The sequence below is a fragment of the Symphalangus syndactylus genome, chromosome 10 (genome assembly GCF_028878055.3).
Source record: "Symphalangus syndactylus isolate Jambi chromosome 10, NHGRI_mSymSyn1-v2.1_pri, whole genome shotgun sequence".
Classification (NCBI taxonomy): Eukaryota; Metazoa; Chordata; class Mammalia; order Primates; family Hylobatidae; genus Symphalangus; species Symphalangus syndactylus.
In genome coordinates this window covers 48,190,146-48,212,545 of record NC_072432.2, presented here as the reverse complement: position 1 = coordinate 48,212,545, position 22,400 = coordinate 48,190,146, and the positions used below count along the sequence as shown (strand labels likewise).

The following is a 22,400-nucleotide window of genomic DNA, read 5'->3' as shown; positions in this document are numbered from 1 at the left end:
CCCAAATTAATGCCAAATATACTTCCTGTGGAGTAGAGAAGCTTAAGTATTATAGTCAAAGCTACATATGGCTTAGGGAGCATAATTAACATGTGCCGGAGATGCAGAGTTTCATTGGTTCATAAATTCACATGGGAAGAAGCACAGCTAGACACAAAACACTTGTTTCCTCATGTCTGTCATGCAGACTTTAATGGATAAATTTGTTTGTCAGAAGTCTGTAAATTAAAGCCATATTATTTGATGTTCTCAATATTTTATTTTATTTTATTTTATTTTATTTTATTTATTGATTGATTGATTGGCAGAGTCCTGCTCCATCCCCCAGCTGGAGTGCAGTGGTGCCATCTCGGCTCACTGCAACCGCCGCCTCCCGGGTTCAATCTATTCTCCTGCCTCAGCCTCCCAAGTAGCTGGAATTACAGGCACCCGAGCCACCACATCTGACTAATTTTTGTATTTTTAGTAAAGATGAGCTTTCACTATGTTGGCCAGGCTGGTCTTGAGCTCCGACCTCAAGTGATCCGCCTGCCTCGGCCTCCCAAAGTGCTGGGATTACAGGCGTGAGCTGCTGCACCTGGCCTGTACTCAATATTTTAAATAGATCATTTCTCTAAGTTGTTTTCCCCAGTGAAAAACTATATTGCCATTTAAAATATTATTTGATTCATGGGAAATATTACTTGCCATTTAAAATATTACTTGATTCATGTTAAATTCTTCAATAGAGTAGATTTGTTTTACAAGAATTTCTATTTAATGAAATTTCACTGACTTTACCAGTTGATTTGCTCGAAATGTGCCTGCAATAGTTTACTTTTATTTTTAGTCCAGTTTGAGACTATCAAAATCTGGAAACAATCCATTTAAGTGGCACTATTAATGAAATAGCTATTTTTATTTTAGTAAGGAACCTGTAGCTCTCCCTTTTTTCCAAGTAGACACCAGTTGGAAATTGCCTTGTTAAATAATCAGCCTTTGTGGCAGTCTACTTATAAGACTGCTATAGCTTTTAACACAGAGGATTTAAAAATCCCCTCACTTATGCAGGCAGTTTACATGTGCTAGTTTACACAGCTCCTCCAAACTACCATCCATTTTCACGGAAAGGAGGCCTGAATAATTTTATTTTTTATCCAAGCAGAATTAGAGTCCTGCATTTCCCACTCCAATGTGGTGTCGCATTGCCCTATGGTTGGGGGCGGAGCAGCTTACTCTGCAATCATCCCTGACCATCATGCTTCAGTACACAGGAAAATGAATGTCAGCCACATTATTGTTCAGGACTGGAAAAAATGAGGCTGTCCCAGAGCTTAACTGTCTCTCTTCTCTTTCTGCTTCCTTCTAGCCCAGGAAGAGCAACTTTTGATACACAGCAACCAGGCTGAAAGTCATACAGCTGTTGGCAGAGGAGTAGCTGAGCAGCAGCAGCAGCAAGGCTGTGGTGACCCAGGTCATAGATTGTAATTACTATAATCTCTAACCCAATTATTGTCAATGCTATTTATTACAACTTCCAAGCAAGAAATCTCTGAGTTGTCAAATGATTGATGGTGACACATTAGCATACTTCTCAGTCCTTTTCTACTGGTGCTGGATGTTGGGAGAAATTGTGGATAAGCTATAATAGGTACTGAAAAGATCATGTATAATTATAGAAGCTTTGTGTGCAAACACAGAAGGAATAAAAATGCTGTGATACTAGGTTGTAAGGAAACCACAGGTTTCCAAAATAAGACCAAACTTTTGATCTCCAAAGAGTGCCATTATGGAAGACCCTTGACATGGAAGGAACAACTTATTCTTTTTTTTTTTTTTTCTTTTTTTTTTTTTTTTTTTATTATACTTTAGGGTTTTAGGGTACATGTGCACAATGTGCAGGTTTGTTACATATGTATCCATGTGCCATGTTGATTTCCTGCACCCATTAACTCGTCATTTAGCATTAGGTGTATCTCCTAATGCTGTCCCTCCCCCCTCCCCCCACCCCACAACAGTCCCAGGAGCGTGATGTTTCCCTTCCCGTGTCCATGAGTTCTCATTGTTCAGTTCCCACCTATGAGTGAGAACATGCGGTGTTTGGTTTTTTGTCCTTGCGATAGTTTACTGAGAATGATGTTTTCCAGTTTTATCCATGTCCCTACAAAGGACACGAACTCATCATTTTTTATGGCTGCATAGTATTCCATGGTGTATATGTGCCACATTTTCTTAATCCAGTCTATCGTTGTTGGACATTTGGGTTGGTTCCAACTCTTTGCTATTGTGAATAGTGCCGCAAAAAACATACGTGTGCATGTGTCTTTATAGCAGCATGATTTATAGTCCTTTGGGTATATACCCAGTAATGGGATGGCTGGGTCAAATGGTATTTCTAGTTCTAGATCCCTGAGGAATCGCCACACTGACTCTTTTAAGGAATCTAAGAAGGCTCTTTTCCATTCACTGATAAGAGATCGTTTAATGGGTACTGATCCCTAAGAAACGGGATTATGACTAAGAATCAACAAGAACATCCTGCTGATCCAAAGTTGGCATGTCACATATTTTTCCATCTTTCTAATCAGTTTTGCCATTTCTTTTAGGCTAAACTTTAGCTCTTACAAACATAAGGTTGGTTGCTGCTAAAAACATCTATTCACTGTGTTTGGCATGGATCTAGTCATAAAAAACAAGCCACTCAATTAAGAAATGTGACTTAAAGGGCTGTCTTTAAGAATGCAGCTGAATATCCCCTAACAATGGTGTTGTAGTTTTTTAAGGGATTGAAATTCAGTATCTTTATAAAAGACCATAATATTCTTGAATTACTGCAATACATGTGTAAAGGGATAGACAGTATTATTGCTATATAAAGTGATTCAAACTAAATTATGTCTCTTTATCTTTGATTAACGAATACCTCAGTAAACAATAAAATTCTCAGAACATAGCTACAACTACATACATAGATATAGCTGCATATTTTTAATGCTGAGGTATTGAATTTGGAAGCAGAAGATGAGCCACCAGCTCTGTAACTGAGAGCAAGTTATTTTGGTTTTCTGCCCCTTTGTTTCTTTTTGAGAGTGTAACAGTAACTCTTTGAAATAATTTTTTTAAAACACTGAAAATTCTGGGAAAAGTTAAAACATTTTAGAAATCTAAGCTATTATACTACTCTTTACAAATTTCTACACTTAGTCTTAACATTCAAGTTGCCATTTGCTAAATGAACATAGTCTTGTATTTTCAAATGTATTCATGCAAATATAGTTTATTTGAATTACCTTCAAACCTATCATGAAATTTAAGTGATTTTTAAATATATATATATATTTAATTTTTAATTAAAAGTTTAAGTGGTTTTAGGCCGGGCACAGTGGCTCATGCCTATAATCCCAGCAATTTGGGAAGGCGAGGCGGGTGGATCACGAGGTCAGAAGATCGAAAACATCCTGGCCCATATGGTGAAATCCCGTCTCTACTAAAATTAAAAAAACATTAGTCTAGCATGGTGGTGTGTGCCTGTAATCCTAGCTACTTGGGAGGCTGAGGCAGGAGAATCGCTTGAACCCGGGAGGCAGAGGTTGCAGTAAGCCAAGATCATGCCACTGCACTGCAGCCTGGTGACAGAGCGAGACTGTCTCAAAAATAAAAAATAAAAAATTAAGTGTTTTTCAATATATATATTTAACTTTCAATTTTTGTGGGTACATAGTAGGTGTATATATTGTTTTGATACAGGTACACAATGTGTAATAATCACATAATGGAGAATGAGGTATCCATCCCCTCAAGGATTTATCCTTTCAGTTACAAACAATCCAGTTATATTCTCTTAGTTATTTTAAAATGTACAATTAAATTATTGTTGACTATAGTCACCACATTGTGCTATTAAATAGTAGATCTTATTCATTCTTTCTTTTGCTATTCTTTTTTATTATTTATTTATTTATTTTTTTTAGAGACAGGGTCTGCACCCAGGCAGGAGTGCTGTGGAGTGATCACGCATCACTGCAGCCTCCATCTCCAGAGCTCAACCAATCCTCCTGCCTCAGGTGCCCAAGCAGCTGGGAATACAGGCACGTGCCACCATGCCTGGTTAATTTTTTTTTTTTTTTTTTTTTTAGAGATGAGGTTTAGCCGTGTTGCCCAGGCTAGTCTTGAATCTCTGGGCCAAAGCAGTCCACCTGCCTCAGCCTCCCAAAGTGCTGGGACTACAGCCGTGAGCCACTGTGCCCCAGCCTCTAACAATTTTTTTATACCCAAATAAAAAACAAATTTTTATTTATATATTTTTAAATATATATATATTTAATTTTTAATTAAAAATTTAAGTGGTTTTAGGCTGGGCACGGTGGCTCACGCCTGTAATCCCAACACTTTGGGAGGCCAAGGCGGGTGGATCACGAGGTCAGGAGATCAAGAACATCCTGGCCAACATGGTGAAACCCTGTCTCTACTCAAATAAAAAAAATTAGCCACACGTGGTGGCATGCACCTGTAGTCCCAGCTACTCGGAAGGCTGAGGCAGGGGAATTGCTTGAACCTGGGAGGTGAACCATCCCCACCTCACTCCAATCAGCCATTATCCTTCCCATCCTCTGATAACCATCCTTGTACTCTCTATCTCCTTGACTTCAATTGTTTTGATGTTTAGATCCCACAAATATATGAGAACACACAATGTTCATCTTTCTGTTCCTGGCTTATTTCCCTTAGCATAATGATCTCCAGTTCCATCCATGTTGTTGCTTTTTTTTATGGCTGAATAATACTCCATTGTGTATATATACCACATTTTCTTTATCCATTCATCTGTTGATGGTCATGTATGTTTCTTCCATATCTTGGCTATTGTGAATAATGCTGGCAATATACATGGGAGTGCAGATACTTCTTGGATATACTGATTTCCTTTCTTTTGTGTGTTATATCTAAAAGTGGGATTGCTAGATCATATGGTAGCTCTATTTTTAGTTTTTGAGGAACCTCCAAACTGTTCTCCATAGTGGTTGTACTAACTTAACATTCCTACCAACAGGATATGGGGGTTCCCTTTTCTCTATATCCTTGCCAGCATTTGTTATTTCTTGTCTTTTGGATATAAGACATTCTAACTGAGGTGAGATGATATCGCATAGTAGTTTTGGTTTGAGTTTCTCTGATGATCAGTTATGTTAAGCACCTTTTTATATGCCTGTTTGCCATTTATATATCTTCTTTTGAAAAATGTCTATTCAAATCTTTTGCCCTGTTTCGATTGGATTACCAGATGTTTTCCTATAGGCTTGTTTGACCTTCTTATATATTTTGATTATTAGTCCCTTGTCAGATGGGTGGTTGGCAAAGATTTTTCTCTCATTCTGTGGGTTGTGTCTTGACTTTGTTGGTTGTTTCTTTTGCTGTGCAGAAGCTTTTTAACTTGATGTGATCCCATCTGTCCATTTTTGCTTTGAGTGTCTGTGGTTGTGGGGTGTTACTCAAGAAATTTTTGCCCAGACCAATGTCCTAGAGACTTTCTCCAATGTTTTATTGTAGTAGTTTCATGTTTTGTGGTCTTAGACTTAAAGAGCTAATCCTTTTTTATTTGATTTTTGTGCATAGTAAGAGATAGAAGTCTAGAGTCATTATTCTGCATGTGGACATCCAATTTCCCCAGCACCACTTATTAAAGAGACTGTCTTTTCCCTGGTGTATGTTCTTGGCAACTTTGTTGAAAATGAGCTCACTGTAGATATGTGGATTTGTTTCTGGGTTCTCTATTCTATTCCATTGGTCTATTTGTCTATTTTTATGCCAGTACCATGCTGTTTTGGTGACTATAGCTCTGTGTTGTAATTTGAAGTCAGGTAGTATGATTCCTCCAGTTGTTCCTTCAGTTGTTCTTTTTGCTTAGGTAAGCTTTGGTTATTCTGGGTCTTTTGTTGTTCCATATAAATTTTAGGATTTTTTTTTGTATTTCTGTGAAGAATGTCGTTAGTGTTTTGATAAGGATTGCATTGAATCTGTAGGTTGCTTTGGATAGTATGGACATTTTAACAATATTTATTCTTCCAATCCATGAACATGGCATATCTTCAATTTATTTCATTAGTGTTTTATAGTTTTCATTATAGTGACCTTCCACTTCTTTGGTTAATTGAATTCTTATGTATTTAACTTTGTGTGTGGCTATTGTAAATGAGATTACTTTTTTTTTTTCTCAGATTATTCACTGCTGGCATATAAAAATGCTACTGAATTTCATATGTTGGTTTTGTATCCTGCAATTTTACTGAATTCATTTATCCATTCTAATAGTTTTTTGGTGGAGTCTTCAGGTTTTTCCAAATATAAGGTCATATTATCTGCAGACAAGGATAATTTGACCCCTTCCTTTCTAATTTGAATGCCCTTTATTTCTTTATCTTGTCTGATAGCTCTAGCTAGAGCTTCTAGTGCTTTGTTGAAAAATAGTGGTGAAAGTGAGCATCTTTGTTGTGCTCCAGATCATAGAAGAAAGGGTTTTAGTTTTTCTCCATTCAGTATGATACCAACTATGGGTCAAAATATATTTTTTAATGGTCTCAATTTTCTCTTCTATATGCAGAAGTGATGCAAAAAATGACTGACCAGGTGAACTACCAAGCAATGACACTGACTCTTCTGCAGAAGAAGATTGACAATATTTCTTTGACTGTGAATGATGTAAGGAACACTTACTCCTCCCTAGAAGGAAAAGTCAGTGAAGATAAAAGCAGAGAATTTCAATCTCTTCTAAAAGGTAAAAATAAAATAAAATAAAATATTCATTCAGTAACACAGAAAGCAAATGATTCATTTTTCTTTTGTTACATCACTTTGGGATCTTTGCTTTAGTTTGGGTGGTATGGAAACCTAAGAAAGATATTTTTTGAATGAGATATAAATTCACTAAAACTCTGAAATAATTTGAAATATCTACATTTTATTATATATACTGAAGTCTTTGAATATTCCATTTGGTTGATAAACATGATGTCTCTAACTATAGCCTAACATATTCGTTTTTAGTTAAAGTGAGTCATATTAATTTACTTCCATTGTGTTATCTACTTCAAGAATAAAGACGCAGGGGATCAAGACAGCTAGTTGCATGGCTGTCTCAATACTATTTTTTTTTTTTTTTTTCGAGACAGAGTCTCGCTCTGTCGCCCAGGCTGGAGTGCAGTGGCGCAATCTCGGCTCACTGCAAGCTCCGCCTCCCAGGTTCACGCCATTCTCCTGCCTCAGCCTCTCCGAGTAGCTGGGACTACAGGCGCCCGCCACCACGCCCGGCTAATTTTTTTGTATTTTTAGTAGAGACGGGGTTTCACCGTGGTCTCAATCTCCTGACCTCGTGATCCGCCCGCCTCGGCCTCCCAAAGTGCTGGGATTACAAGCTTGAGCCACCGCGCCCGGCCGTCTCAATACTATTGATGGAGACATTGAGGATAAATCTGAAGTGCATTATTATCCCCAAAATTTTCTAAGTTATGGTGTAAAATCTATTAAATATAACCTAAAACATTCCAGCTATTATTAATATTAAAGAATAAGAATTTATATATGTGAATAGGCTTTGCCTGAATTTTGTGCTCTTCAAACAGTGGGCTTAAAAGCAGGCTATGTTTCTTTCTGGAGGCTCTACAGGATAATCCATTTCCTGCTAATCCAAGATATTGGCAGAATTCATTTTCTTGCAGTTGTAGGACTGAGGTCCCTGTTTTCTTGATGTCTCTAAACTGAGCCCCATTCCCAGCTTCTAGAAGCCACTGCATTTCTTGACTCATCATCCTCCATCTTTAAAGCCAGCTACATTGTGTTGAGTTCTCCCTGCTTCTTTCTGACCATGTAACTCCACTGGACCTACCTGGATAATCAGAAAAATCTCTCTATCTCAAGGTGCTTAACTTTAATCACATTTTCCAAGTCCCCTTTGCCATGTAAGGTACATATTCATGGATACAGGGAATTAGCATACGGACACCTTGGGGGAAAGGGGTGTGTATTATTCTGCCTACCACAGAGATTTATGTATAGTGAGTAATTGTTATGATAGTGTTATACACAGGATACAATGGGACTACTTGAGACTTGCAACAAATCCAATCTAAGGGGACCAGGGAAAGCGTCTAGAAAGAGAAACCATCTCAATTGATGTTAACCATGCAAAAGGGTTTCGCGTAGGGCAAGGATGTTCTAGGCATGCAGTTAGTTTGATTCCTGGGAGCGTCCCAATTGGGTTTATTGTATGAAACTTGTCTGTTTGCAAGTTTCAGGATTACTTGTTTTATTCCTTTTGCTTTATTAATTAAAAAACTCAGTGTACAACCCAATTTTTTTTTTTTTTTTTTTTTTTTTTTTTGAGACGGAGTCTCGCTCTGTCGCCCAGGCTGGAGTGCAGTGGCACAGTCTCGGCTCACTGCAAGCTCCGCCTCCCGGGTTCACGCCATTCTCCTGCCTCAGCCTCTCCGAGTAGCTGGAACTACAGGCGCCCGCCACCACGCCCGGCTAATTTTTTGTATTTTTAGTAGAGACGGGGTTTCACTGTGGTCTCGATCTCCTGACCTCGTGATCCACCCGCCTCGGCCTCCCAAAGTGCTGGGATTACAAGCGTGAGCCACCGCGCCCGGCTTGTACAACCCAATTTTTATCATTCACAAGTTATCTTTTTTCTATTGATTTAAAAAAGATAAATAGGTGGATATTTAATATATATCATCTACCAGTACGGATGCTTACATAGCTCAACAACAATTATGTTTTTTAATCATATAAATAATTGCTGCTACTCAACCACTAAAAGAAAGACCCTGTCCTACATATCTGGTATGCCCCAACTTTACCAATGCTAAGCATGAGAAGGAAACATTTTTCCCCCCTGATGTGACAGCATGAGAAAGAAGTCAAATAGAAACAGTATGTAATTGACTGTAACCACCTGAATGAGATTTGTTTAGCAAGATTTGGTTCTCACGACCTAAGAGAATTAGCCTGTCAACTGTTTTTTTTTGACCTACCAGCCTACTACAAAGATTCTGGCACTGACACAGGAGAAAAATCACACACTCACAGCAACAGCATTAATAATGAAACTCCCTCCGCAATAGGAGGAATTAATTGTGTACTGAGCACAGTCATTAATTATAAGAACCAGAGGGATTGTAGTTAATGAATATTCTTACAGGAAACAAAAACCAAACCCACCTCCAAGGTGCTGTGCTTGCCTAGCGAAACCACAGCTTCCTCCCTAGTTTACTTTACATCCAAGGTGAAAAACACTGCTTAATCTGCCAGTAGCCATAGAAACTGTTGAAAATCAAATGTCTCAACTCCGTAAGAGGAGGTGGATACCTTAAGAGATACCTAAATGTTATTAAAAAGCCATACATTCACAATTACAGAAGGCGCATGATATTTGATATATATATCAAATATGTCTGGTAAGTCACCAAATGTAATATGCTTTTAAGAAAGTGGAAGCATATCAGTCACAGGAAACAGAAACAAATAGAATTAAAATGATGTACCCAGTCAAATATTAACATAAAGCACTTTGACATGTTCTTGGGAAGTCAGATTCTTGTACAGATGCTTGTTTAGTAACAAATTGTAGAAATGTTATCTGAAAAGCTTCTTATCCCAAAACACATTTTTAAGCTAATAATATGTTTAATATCTTTTCAGACATTGCTGTGATTTTGCACTTTCTTCAAAGTATTTTTCCGTAAAAGTGTTAAAGCGTAACAGCTAAAGTAATTTATATTATTCATTTTCATTGTTTTTTCTCCTAATTATGTTGATCAAGATTTTGTACTGAGTTTTATCTATCTGCAGGGTTTTTGCTTATTGTTTTTCTTATTATGACTTTTAGGCATGTAGTTTTTTGTTTGCTGAAGTTAAACATTTATTGTCATTGTCCACAACTAATAAATTCAATAAAGCTTAAATTTTATTATACCTTTTCAATCTTGAAAAACTGTAAGATTATAAATTTAAAGAAGGTCTAATCTGAACCTTAAATATTTTATTATATTTCATCAAGTTTTTGATGTCATGAGAATTAGAGTCATTTTTAACTAGTGGGAAATGACTAAATGTTCTTATAGAAAGAGTAATATTAATATTACCATTGAACAGTACCTTACACTCAATGATACTTACATATTCTTTTTTGTAAGACCAGAAATCTAATTTTCTAAATTTTACTTACTCTGTATAGCATATAGAATGTGCTTCATGAATATTTATTGAATAAATGAGTGACTGGTTAAATGCTAAGCAAAATGTAGAAGATAAAAATTTTTTTTTTAAAGCCTTTCTGGTGTGATTATCCATGTTATTTGATACAAAAGCTAGGACTATTTCTGTAAAATTTATCTTAATTGTGGCTAGTTAGTCTTTTCTAATTCATTTAGCCTTTCCTTAGTACTTTAAGGCTGTGTGTCATATTGATTACTATTCTATATTTCATGTTTTGTTTTCTTTTTTCCATTACATACAAATTGATCTTTGGACTTTTAAACTTACTTTAGTTTCCACTAAGTTTATAAAAAGTAAAATAAAATATCTTTCCCATTTTATTTTCATCTGGCAACATTGATCTTTAGGGTGCAGGATTTCCAGAGAAATGTTTATCCATCTAAATTTTCATATTTACAGCTTTGTTTTTGTACAAAATTATCAATATCAAGATGCTCAAACAATACATCATTCTATTTTTAATAATCACTCTTTCATATATTTTTATGTAAGTCTGTCATCTATGTTAAGTACTTTTTAAAACTTACTTACAAAATAGAGACATGTAGAGCCTATTTTTTTTAATCCTAGGATGATCTTTCTTTAACAGACTACATAGTAGCTATAACTGATGGCAATATCCTATTATACAGACTTTCCTGTCTAAAATGCTTTGCATTGTGTTGTGTGCATTTTACATTATAGTCATTGATTATTGTGTTAGTCCATTTTCATATTGCTATAAAAAAAAACCTGAAACGGTAATTTATATAGAAAAAGAGGTTTAATGGACTCACAGTTCCACATGGCTGGGGAGGCCTCACAATCAAGGCAGAAGGTGAAGAAGGAGCAAAGCCATGTCTTACATGGTGGCAGGCAAGAGAGCATGTGCAGGGAAACTGCCCTTTATAAAACCATCAGATCTTGTGAGACTTATTCACTGTCATGAGAACAGCATGGGAAAAACCCCTCCTCATGATTCAATTTATCTCCCACTGGGTCTCTCCCACAATGCATGGGTATTATGGAAGCTACAATTCAAGATGAGATTTGGGTCAGGACAATGCCAAACCATATTATTTCACCCCTGGCCCCTTCCAAATCCCATGTTCTCACATTTCAAAACCAATCATGCCTTCCCAACAGTCCCCCAAAGTCTTCATTCATTTCAGCATTAACTCAAAAGTCCACAGTCCGAAATCTCATCTGAGACAAGGCAAGTCCCTTCTGTCTATGAACCTGTAAAATCAAAAGCAAATTAGTTACTTCCTAGATATAATGCAGGCACAGGCATTGGGTAAACACACCCATTCCCAATGGGAGACATTGGCCAAAACGGAGGGGCTACAGGCCTCACACAAGTCTGAAATCCAGTGGAGCAGTCAAATCTTAAAGCTCCGAAATGATCTCCTTTGACTCCATATCTCACATCCAGGTCACACTGATACAAGAGGTGGGTCCCCATGGTGGTGGGCAGCTCCATCCCTGTGGCTTTGCAGGGTACAGCCTCTCTCCCAGCTGCTTCCATGGGCTGATTTTGAAGGTCTGTGGCTTTTTCTCATGCACAGTTCAAGCTGTCAGTGAATCTACCATTCTGGGGTCTGCAGGACAGTAGCCCTCTTCTCACAGCTCCACTAGGCAGTGCCCAAGTGGAGACTCTGTGTAGGGGGTCCCACCGCACATTTCCCTTCTGCACTACCCTAGCGGAGGTTCTCTATGAAGGCTCTGCCCCTGCCTGGACATCCATGTGTTTTCATACATCCTCTGAAATCTAGGTGGAGGTTCCCAAACCTCAATTCTTGACTTCTCTGTACCTGCAAGCCCAACACCACATGTAAGCCACCAGGGCTTGGGGCTTGCACCCTCTGAAACAATGGCGTGAACTATACATTGGTCCCTTTTAGCCATGGCTGGGACACAGAGCAGCAAGTCTTGAAACAGCACAAAGCAGCAAGTCCCCCATGAAACTATTTTTTCCTCCTAGGCTTCCCAGCTTGTGATGGGAGGCACTGCTGGGAAGACCTCTGACATGCTCTGGAGGCATTTTCTCCATTGTCTTGGCAATTAACATTTGGCTTCTTATTACTTGTGCAAATTTCTGCCACCAGCTTGAATTTCTCCTCAGAAAATGAGGTTTTTTTTTCTTTTCTATTTCATCATCAGCCTGCAAATTTTTGAACTTTTATGCTCTGCTTTCCTTTTAAACATAAGCTCCAATTCCAAGCCATATCTTTGTGAATTAATAAAACTGAATGCTTTTAAGAGCACCCAAGTGATATCTTGAACTCTCTGCTTCTTAGAAATTTCTTCTGCCAGATATCCTAAATCATTTCTTTCAAGTTCAAAACCTTCCACAGATCTCTAGGGCAGGGGCAAAATGCCACCAGTCTCTTTGCTAAAGCATATCAAGAATCACCTTTGCTCCAATTCCCAATATGTTCCTCATCTCCATCTGAGACCACCTCAGCCTGGACTTTTTGGTCAAAACCATTCAACAAGTCTCCAGGAAGCTCCAAATTTTCTGACATATTCCTGTCTTCTTCAGAGCCCTCCAAACTGTTCCCACCTCTGCCCGTTACCCAGTTCCAAAGTTGCTTCCACATTTTCAGGTGTCTTAATAGCAGTATCCCACTCTATTGATAACCATACCCCACTCTACTAGTAACAGCTATATTAGTCCATTTTTATGCTGCTATGAAGAAATACCCAAGACTGGGTAATTTATAAAGCAAAAGAGGTTTAATGGACTCACAGTTCCACATGGCTGGGGGAGCTTCACAATCGTGGCAGAAGGCGAAGAAAGAGCAAAGCCACGTCTTACATGGCGACAAGCAAGACAGCATGTGCAGGGGAACTGCCCTTTATAAAACCATCAGATCTTGTGAGAACTCACTTACTATCATGAGAACAGCATGGGAAAAAACCCACCCCCGTGATTCAATTACCTCTCACTGGGTCTGTCTCACAACATATGGGGATTATGGGAGGTACGATTCAAGATGACATTTGGGTGGGGACACAGCCAAACCGTATTAATTATATTTTGAATTTGAATGGACATATCTTCCAGTTATGTGTACTTCATCACTAGATATTATAAATATATCTCTAGTATATGTATCTTTTCTGTTTTCTTTGTATGCAAGTTTTTTATATTTTAAATAGCCATTTTTTATTCTAAATAGTTATGAATATTAATAGCTGTGAATAGTCCAGTACACTTTTCCTGTTCCTTTTTTTTCATGCTACATTTAGAGACTACCACAATTATGGCTTATGATTAATCCATGTTTTCTAATATTTGAGATAGTACTATGTGTTTCATTACTTGCAAATTTTCTCTTCTCTTTTTGTTAAAAATTATTGTCATACTATAATAATATGTCAGGTGTATCTTGAATTCCTATTTTCATTGGAGGAAGACTTAATTTTGAAATGCCCAAATCTCATTATTATTTTATTGTTATTATAAAACACTATTAAATATTATGAATATTACTTCATTTTTCCTCATTTGAGAATATCATTAAGGTTTTTCCCTGCAGTCAATTTATTAGCTTTTATAAGCTCAAAGTATAAGCTCTGCAACTTAATTACTAGAAACCTAATAACACAGTCATGAGCTAACACCAGGTATTATTTACTAAGGCAGAAAACCCAAAGCTATTTATTGTCATACAAAACTAAAACTAGACCTAGAATTATTGTACACAAGGGTGCATTACTGAAGTCAGTAGTAGTTCCCTTGTGTCTTTCATCCAAAGGACCTTAGTTTTATGGTTTTAGTATGTTCTAGTATGTTTTGCAAGTGATATCTCCTCTAAGATTTATTATTCAAGGAATTGATCACCTTTTATAAGTTATAGTAATTTTTAAAATTTCATAAGTAAATGTAGTTAGGTATTTTTATTATTACATGTTATTAATGTTTAATTTCAAACTTTTTATCTTTTAGAGATGCTTAAAGTCTCATATAATTAAAACTATGTATTATTTATTATTTCTTTCTCTAGGTCTAAAATCCAAAAGCATTAATGTACTGATAAGAGACATAGTAAGAGAACAATTTAAAATTTTTCAAAATGACATGCAAGAGACTGTGGCACAGCTCTTCAAGACTGTATCAAGTCTATCAGAAGACCTCAAAAGCACCAGGCAAATAATTCAAAAAGTTAATGAATCTGTGGTTTCAATAGCAGCCCAGCAAAAGTTTGTTTTAGTGCAAGAGAATCGGCCCACTTTGACTGATATAGTAGAACTAAGGAATCACATTGTGAATGTAAGGCAAGAAATGACTCTTACATGTGAGAAGCCTATTAAAGAACTAGAAGTAAAGCAGACTCATTTAGAAGGTGCTCTAGAACAGGAACACTCAAGAAGCATTCTGTATTATGAATCCCTCAATAAAACTCTTTCTAACTTGAAGGAAGTACATGAGCAGCTTTTATCAAGTGAACAGGTATCAGATCAGAAGAATGTTCCAGCTGCTGAGTCAGTTAGCAATAATGTCACTGAGTACATGTCTACTTTACATGAGAATATAAAGAAGCAGAGTTTGATGATGCTGCAAATGTTTGAAGATTTGCACATTCAAGAAAGCAAGATTAACAATCTCACCATCTCTTTGGAGATGGAGAAAGAGTCTCTCAGAGGTGAATGTGCAGACATGTTATCCAAATGCAGAAATGATTTTAAATTTCAACTTAAGGACACGGAAGAGAATTTACATGTGTTAAATCAAACATTGGCTGAAGTTCTCTTTCCAATGGACAATAAGATGGACAAAATGAGTGAGCAACTAAATGATTTGACTTATGATATGGAGATCCTTCAACCCTTGCTTGAGCAGGGAGCATCACTCAGACAGACAATGACATATGAACAACCAAAGGAAGCAATAGTGATAAGGAAAAAGATAGAAAATCTGACTAGTGCTGTCAATAGTCTAAATTTTATTATCAAAGAACTTACAAAAAGACACAACTTACTTAGAAATGAAGTACAGAGTCGTGATGATGCCTTAGAAAGACATATCAATGAATACGCCTTAGAAATGGAAGATGGCCTAAATAAGACAATGACTATTATAAATAATGCTATTGATTTCATTCAAGATAACTATGCCCTAAAAGAGACTTTAAGTACTATTAAAGATAATAGTGAGATCCATCATAAATGTACCTCCGATATGGAAACTATTTTGACATTTATTCCTCAGTTCCAACGTCTGAATGATTCTATTCAGACTTTGGTCAATGACAATCAGAGATATAACTTTGTTTTGCAAATTGCCAAGACCCTTGCAGGTATTCCTAGAGATGAGAAACTAAATCAGTCCGACTTCCAAAAGATGTATCAAATCTTCAATGAAACCACTTCCCAAGTGAGAAAATACCAGCAAAATATGAGTCATTTGGAAGAAAAAATACTCTTAACCACCAAGATTTCCAAAAATTTTGAAACTCGATTGCAAGACATTGAGTCTAAAGTTACCCAGACGCTCATACCTTATTATATTTCACTTAAAAAAGGCAGTATGGTTACAAATGAGAGAGATCAGGCTCTTCAACTGCAAGTATTAAATTCCAGATTTAAGGCATTGGAAGCAAAATCTATCCATCTTTCAATTAACTTCTTTTCGCTTAACAAAACTCTCCATGAAGTTTTAACAATGTGTCACAATGCTTCTACAAGTGTGTCAGAACTGAATGCTACCATCCCTAAGTGGATAAAACATTCCCTGCCAGATATTCAACTTCTTCAGAAAGGTCTAACAGAATTTGTGGAACCAATAATTCAAATAAAAACTCAAGCTATCCTGTCGAATTTAACTTGCTGTATAGATCGATCGTTGCCTGGTAGTCTGGCAAATGTTGTCAAGTCTCAGAAGCAAGTAAAATCATTGCCAAAGAAAATTAACGCACTTAAGAAACCAACGGTAAATCTTACCACAGTCCTGATAGGCCGGAATCAAAGAAACACAGACAACATAATATATCCTGGTAAGCTGTTACTGAAAAGTAACTTTCAATCTCTCTTTATTTAAATGATATTTAATAGATCTGTACCGTTGAGCAAGACCATTAAACATAAAACTACATACTTGAACTTGGGTAGATAGTCAAGTTGTGAAGATCACTGACATTATTTAAATCTGAATCTATCTTACGGTATTTTAGGCATCAATACAAAACAAATATTTCTAGTGTATATTTAGCTATATGTTTTTAAAATTTTTCTGACTAGCCCTCTATAAAATAATTAAATTTGCTCCTATGAAACAATTTGCTTTGCACAAGTAATTAAACAAAGCTCTTAGGCAAGGAGATCTTTAATAGACCAGACTTACTTATTTTGGCATTTTGGCATATCTGATATGCAATACGAACTCAGTAACTATCTGTTGAATGATCATCTGACAACGAATGTTCAGGAAATAGATTTGGGTAAATCATAGAAGGCCATCAATGCCAAGCTAAGTACTTAGACGTGATTTTGGGAAGAGTAGCGTGTCTGAAAATTGGTATCAGTGGATTGGTTGTGATAAGAGCTGCAACTCAGAAGCATGAAGCTAGCAATAGTGTGTAGTGTGATTGCAGAGGTGATACTAGGGATGTTACTGAATGAATATTGGCAAGAGCCATAGAGGAAGCTCTAAGGCAGATGTGAGAAATGTTGGAAAGTTCCCATCAACAGAAACAGAGGGAGAGTGGCAAGAAAAATGATTTGAGGAACATCAAATCTTGATTCTGGTCCTAGATGTATTAGTAAGTTTCTGTGTTAGTTAATAGCAACAGGTAAAAAGTTCACCTCTCTAGGCCTTAGTTTCTTCCTTTTAAGTGATGAGATTGCAATAGGTGATTTGCTGAGGTGCTTAGTAGAGATATGCTGAAGACTGCATCACTGTAAAAAAACCACGATCTGTTCACAGCCTTAATGCATGACACTTGGAGAACAGAGAGATCTAGACTTTCCCGACATTTAGAATTTGGGAAATGACAGAATAGTGGTACCATTAACAGATGTTCCAAACACCAAGGAAGAAGCATGTATTTGGGAGGAAAGAGGAATTGTGTGGTGCATATAAATTGCATAATAGTACCTCTGTATGAAAGAAGTGTTTTATGAATATGGTTGTCATATAAGTAATATTGAATAATCTTTTCTAAACATGAATAGCTATTCATTCTTACAAAAAGAAATGGCTGTGTTTTTCTCATATGAGTCTGCTGTTAAATTATAGCCCATTTGTATGAATTTTGTATTTCATTGCTTTTTAATTACAAAGGATGATCATTATTGTAACATAATATGACTTCATATTTAATGTATGAATGTTTTGATAATATTAAAAAAAGAATAATAGAGTTGAATTATCTCCACTATTTAAATTAGTATATTTATTTATGACTCCCCCAGAGTAATGTGACCTAATAGAACTAATTTTACTTCTGTAGGAACATAGAAGAAACTATTTAGACTTATATGTTTCTCAGAGAAAGGTAGTATCTCAATATAAGATGTTCCTAAAATAACAATTTTGGGAAATACAAGGAGTTGTTTTTCCCATACTATTTCCATTATTGGTCTTCATGTGGACACTTCATCATGATCTTCAATTAGCTATACAGCATGTGTGACCACACACCAGGCAAGCTATGTCATTTTTTAAACATATATGTATATATATATATATATGCTATTTTCATAGTAAGTATAAAATTGAAATAGCCTCAAATAAATTGAGGAAAAAACATTTATAGAACATAAGAACTTGCAAACTTTGATAATATAACAAATGCATGTTAGGACATTACAAAAACTGTATCTAGATACTTATTGTGATAGACTCAATATTGGGCTTAATAGGCTAATGGAAATAACTCAGTTTTGATTTTTATTTTCCAGTAAGGCTTTGATAACATTGCTTCCTGTTCCTTCATTTTCTGAGAGTAGAACTTTTTATGTTCCTGTCTACCAAAAGTAACTATTAAAGTTCTTTATTTTATTTAAGCAAAGATACCAATAATGATGCCAAGGTAATAAAGATATACTGACCTAATTCCCATGTGCAAGGTAGATATTCCTTTTATGCCAGGCCAGGCCAGCAACATAATGTATGGGACCCTTTTAAGTGGGTGCATAGGTTTGCATGCCCATTAAGCCAGCCATGCTTCCATGGGCCATAGAACAGATGTCATTCATTGGGCAGCTCAGCAGGTAAGGTCTATGAAAGATGATGAAACCAGTGGACTCAGGCTAAGTTCTCCTGTAAGAATAGAACAATTGCAGAATAAACTACTACTTTTGATATGCTGTTTTATACCAGGGGTGGGACACACTGTTTAAATTTGGCTGTTTCATTTCACCTTTGATATTATATAAGTATTATACAGCCACATTGCTCCCCAACATAACTAAAGCCAGAAGATAATTTATCATCATCTTATGAATCTCAGAGTCATATTATTCAGATTCTGGCTGCCATCATTTGCAAAATAAGTACAGTATATAGAAAAAAGCAATATATAGTGTTTTTATCTTAATTTTAATAACTGATAACTTACTTTGAAGCCTGATAATATGAATACTGTGATAATATGACATTGGTTAGTATTCATTAACATTTACTATATCTCAGGCACTGTGAAAATTCCCAGTATTCATAACTTCATTTAACAATACCTGTGAGGTAAGTATTATTATTTATTCTGAAGGTGAGTAAACTGACCCTCAGAGACATTAACTAAAGTATCCTGCGTAAGGTCATTCAACTAGTAAGTGATAGAGCTTGGCTTCTGGCCAGGTAGACTCAGGGCTCAGTCCTCAACCACATGCTCAAAGAAATTGTAGAGTGTGTTCACATGCCGTTCTCTTCTTTCTGTTTCTGTTTCATGCGTCATATGTTCTTCAGTCTGGCCATATCTGAATATTCCATATGGCCGGAGCTGATATTTTTAGGGAGTTTCTTTTCTTGAAGATCCAAATACTGACAATTTGTTTCTGCACATGAGGAAGTAGAAGTGCTACTTTTCAGTTTGGCTTTTTTGGGATATGGCCAGTGGGTATTTATTGAAAGTCACCATCAGATAGTCACAAGGTCTTCCTTTGACTGATGAAGAAGGGCAAAATTCGTAATACTCATCCCTGCCACTTCCTTTTGAGCCATTCCTACATCCATTCATGCTATTTCTGATTCCTAGTAGGCCACTGATGATAAGCTATTCTGGTTCAATTGCTAAATATTTGATTTGTTTCTAAACAATATTCTAATAGACACCAAGAGGTTTTTATTTCATCTTTGAAGATTTGTTTGTACAGCAATTGGCAGACTTATCCCTGCAGAGAGCTTTTGGCTGCTTGCCCTTCCAAAAGCAGCTGAATCCTGCCTTAACACAATGTCAGCAGCTCACTGCTGAGCATGTGCACCTCCTGCTTGTAAAACCATCGGCTTTTTATTTCAACTTTTTCTCTAATGTTTACCAATTTAGCTCTCCTTCATAAACCTCTCTTATTAATAATTATTCCTGTACTCCAAAGAAAGATTACTTTCTATAAAACATTTGGTAGTGTTTTAAAATGTAATTTTAAAACTTATCATTGATGTGAATATATGCTATTTAAAAGAGAAAAAAATGAGGACCTAGTGAATATTTAACTGTTTTATATCACATTGAAACCATTTCTAAATTTTGTGACTCTGCATAGAGGCAGCTGTGATGACTAATGAGCCCTGAATTTGGAATCCGGACACCAGGGTTCAAGTCCTGCCTGGCAATATATTTATTTGTAATAAGTCATTTATTTTTCTAGGCCTTTCTTTCCTCATTTATAAAATAAGAATAACATACAAACTTTATAAGTTTATTTTGAGAATTAAGAATATAATCTGCAGATAGTGTATTATTAAGTTATTACTATATGATGCAATTTTCTTAGCTATATTCAATGTATATGTTTTCATTTTCTCAACATTTTCACTTAATATTTGATATATAATTATTTCCATGCATCAACATAATTTACAAACTTATAGCATTTCATTGTTACTTATTATTACTTGGATAAGTCACTTTGTTTTAAACTCTGCATATGCTTATAACTTAGCTTATGGTTATCATACAATGATAAATCAAAAAGGATACAAAATATAAAGACTGTGTAAAAACATGTGCATTGATAAGCACTGAAAATAAATGTCAAAGAATGGTTTTCTCCAAGCGATTTTCTACTATTTATATGATTTTCCATATTATAAAATATTTTCAAATATACCTCAAGATAACTAATAGGTTATCTTCTGTACAAAATGGCTGAATACAAGCCAGTTAAATTTTGAAGCTATCTGCTTCAATTTAGAATTTATGATGTATTTTAGAAGTCCCCCCAAAACATGTACACATTTGGTAATTCAATAGAAGTGTTCATAGGATCTGGCATATCCATAGTGTTCACAGCTGTGGCTTATTATGGCAAAAAGTTCATAATAGGATCAGCTAAGGAAAATCATACAAGCAGAATCTGGAGAAATTTAGGCACAGGATTTTTTATGTTTATCCCTTTCATGAAGGACAACATTTCTGTGTACTCTTGTTTCCTAGTCACATACACATACACATACACAAAATTAGTAACATGTGTACATTAATTCTGCCCATACAAGCCCATCAGATACTCAGCACTCAAGAGTTTTATTGGGGTCTGGTCACATAAGCATCCTCTGCCTAGCACATACCAAAACTCCAGACTCTCAGAAGGGAAGCAGATATTCAGCATAAATCATATTGTTTGTACACAGAGTCTGGGCATGGTGAATGACACTTACCAGTTAGGGAATGGAAAGAAGTCAAGTTCCCAGATGCTAACCAACAGCAAAATCTTCCAAGTAGGCCTTTCTAAAGATATCAGTCTCTGGCCTACTATGTTCACTGTTTTCTGCAGATTATCTTAAAGATATTCTTTGTGTCAGAATTGGTTAGGAGGCCTGTCTGCTGGGGATGGCCTCCCCAATTTGTGTCAATAAAACATATCAGTGTTGAAGGGAATAGCAAATGAACTACTTTTTGTTTATGGCTCTCTGGGAGAAGAACAGACTCCCCCAGATTTCCATATGATTCCCTTCATATGGAAGAATGATGACAGCTAAAGAGCGAATGCTGACAAAATTGACAACCTTTTCTGTCACCTTGTCCTCAATAAAGTAGCCAGGCTATCTAAGGTGCACAGTCAGAAACCCAGACGTTTAATGATCACATTCTCTGAATCAAAATGTCTAACATTTGCTCTCACATGAAAAAGGAAATGGGATGGAATTCCAGGTTCCATTTACACAGTCACTGCATATGCTTGGGTTCTTTCCCAAGCAAGAATCACAGGAGCTACTTCCCAACAATAGATGATTTCTTTGACACCAAAGATTTGAAACGAAATTTGATTCTTGTCTGTAAATTAAATGCAATAATCATATATTTTTGTACTGGTCATTAACTATATTATGAATTTAAAATTGTACACAATGGTATTATTTTGTAACTTACTGATTATCAAACATGAAAAGGAAGGTGCCAGGATTATTAAATTATAGATTGTAAATTTGCTATGGAATGATCTAAGTGAACATGATATTTTCATCCTGACAAAAATCACAGCACAGAAACAATAGCTGTGTAATATACTAACTGCATATGAAGTCTGAAAAACATACTTTAAGTTTTTAATTGCCAGTTTTACTATACATAGCTTAAAATGGGCTCTCCAAAGAAATAATTATTATTTTAGGATATAAACCTAATTTGAACTTTTTAATTCCAATTATGTTGACAGCATTGTTTTAGGGGAAAATATCACATGAAACTCCATTGATATCAATATTAATAAATCTAAACTCAAGTGTCTTTATCCTAAAATCAAGTTACCAGTAAAATTATGACACAGTGTTTGGAGAAATAAAGCAATCAACGAAAAAAAATTATCGCATGTCGTGCCAGAATGATAGAAGTTCTAAACTACACAAAAAAGTAAACAATTGTTTTACAGTTAATGAACCTTCCTTTCAGAATTCTTTTCCAGATTTTATAATCTTAAACGAGTGTTAAGATTTGAAATTTGCGTGGAAATTTAGATTTGAGAGGTATTGGCATGAAAATGGTGTTTGGAAACTCTGGGTGTGG

The 22,400-nt window shown here is 36.0% G+C and overlaps 1 protein-coding gene across 3 annotated transcripts in view; it reads left to right on the top strand.

Moving 5' to 3' along the window:
* MMRN1 (multimerin 1) overlaps positions 1 to 22,400 on the top strand; it is a 74,039-nt gene that overhangs the window by 35,518 nt on the left and 16,121 nt on the right. For all 3 annotated transcript variants that reach the window (XM_063611166.1, XM_055297000.2, XM_063611165.1), the window contains exons 5-7: positions 1,349 to 1,453; positions 6,578 to 6,751; positions 14,244 to 16,232. In XM_063611166.1, the coding sequence (XP_063467236.1) occupies positions 1,349 to 1,453; positions 6,578 to 6,751; positions 14,244 to 16,232 (2,268 nt within the window). The remainder of the gene's footprint in view (positions 1 to 1,348; positions 1,454 to 6,577; positions 6,752 to 14,243; positions 16,233 to 22,400) is intronic.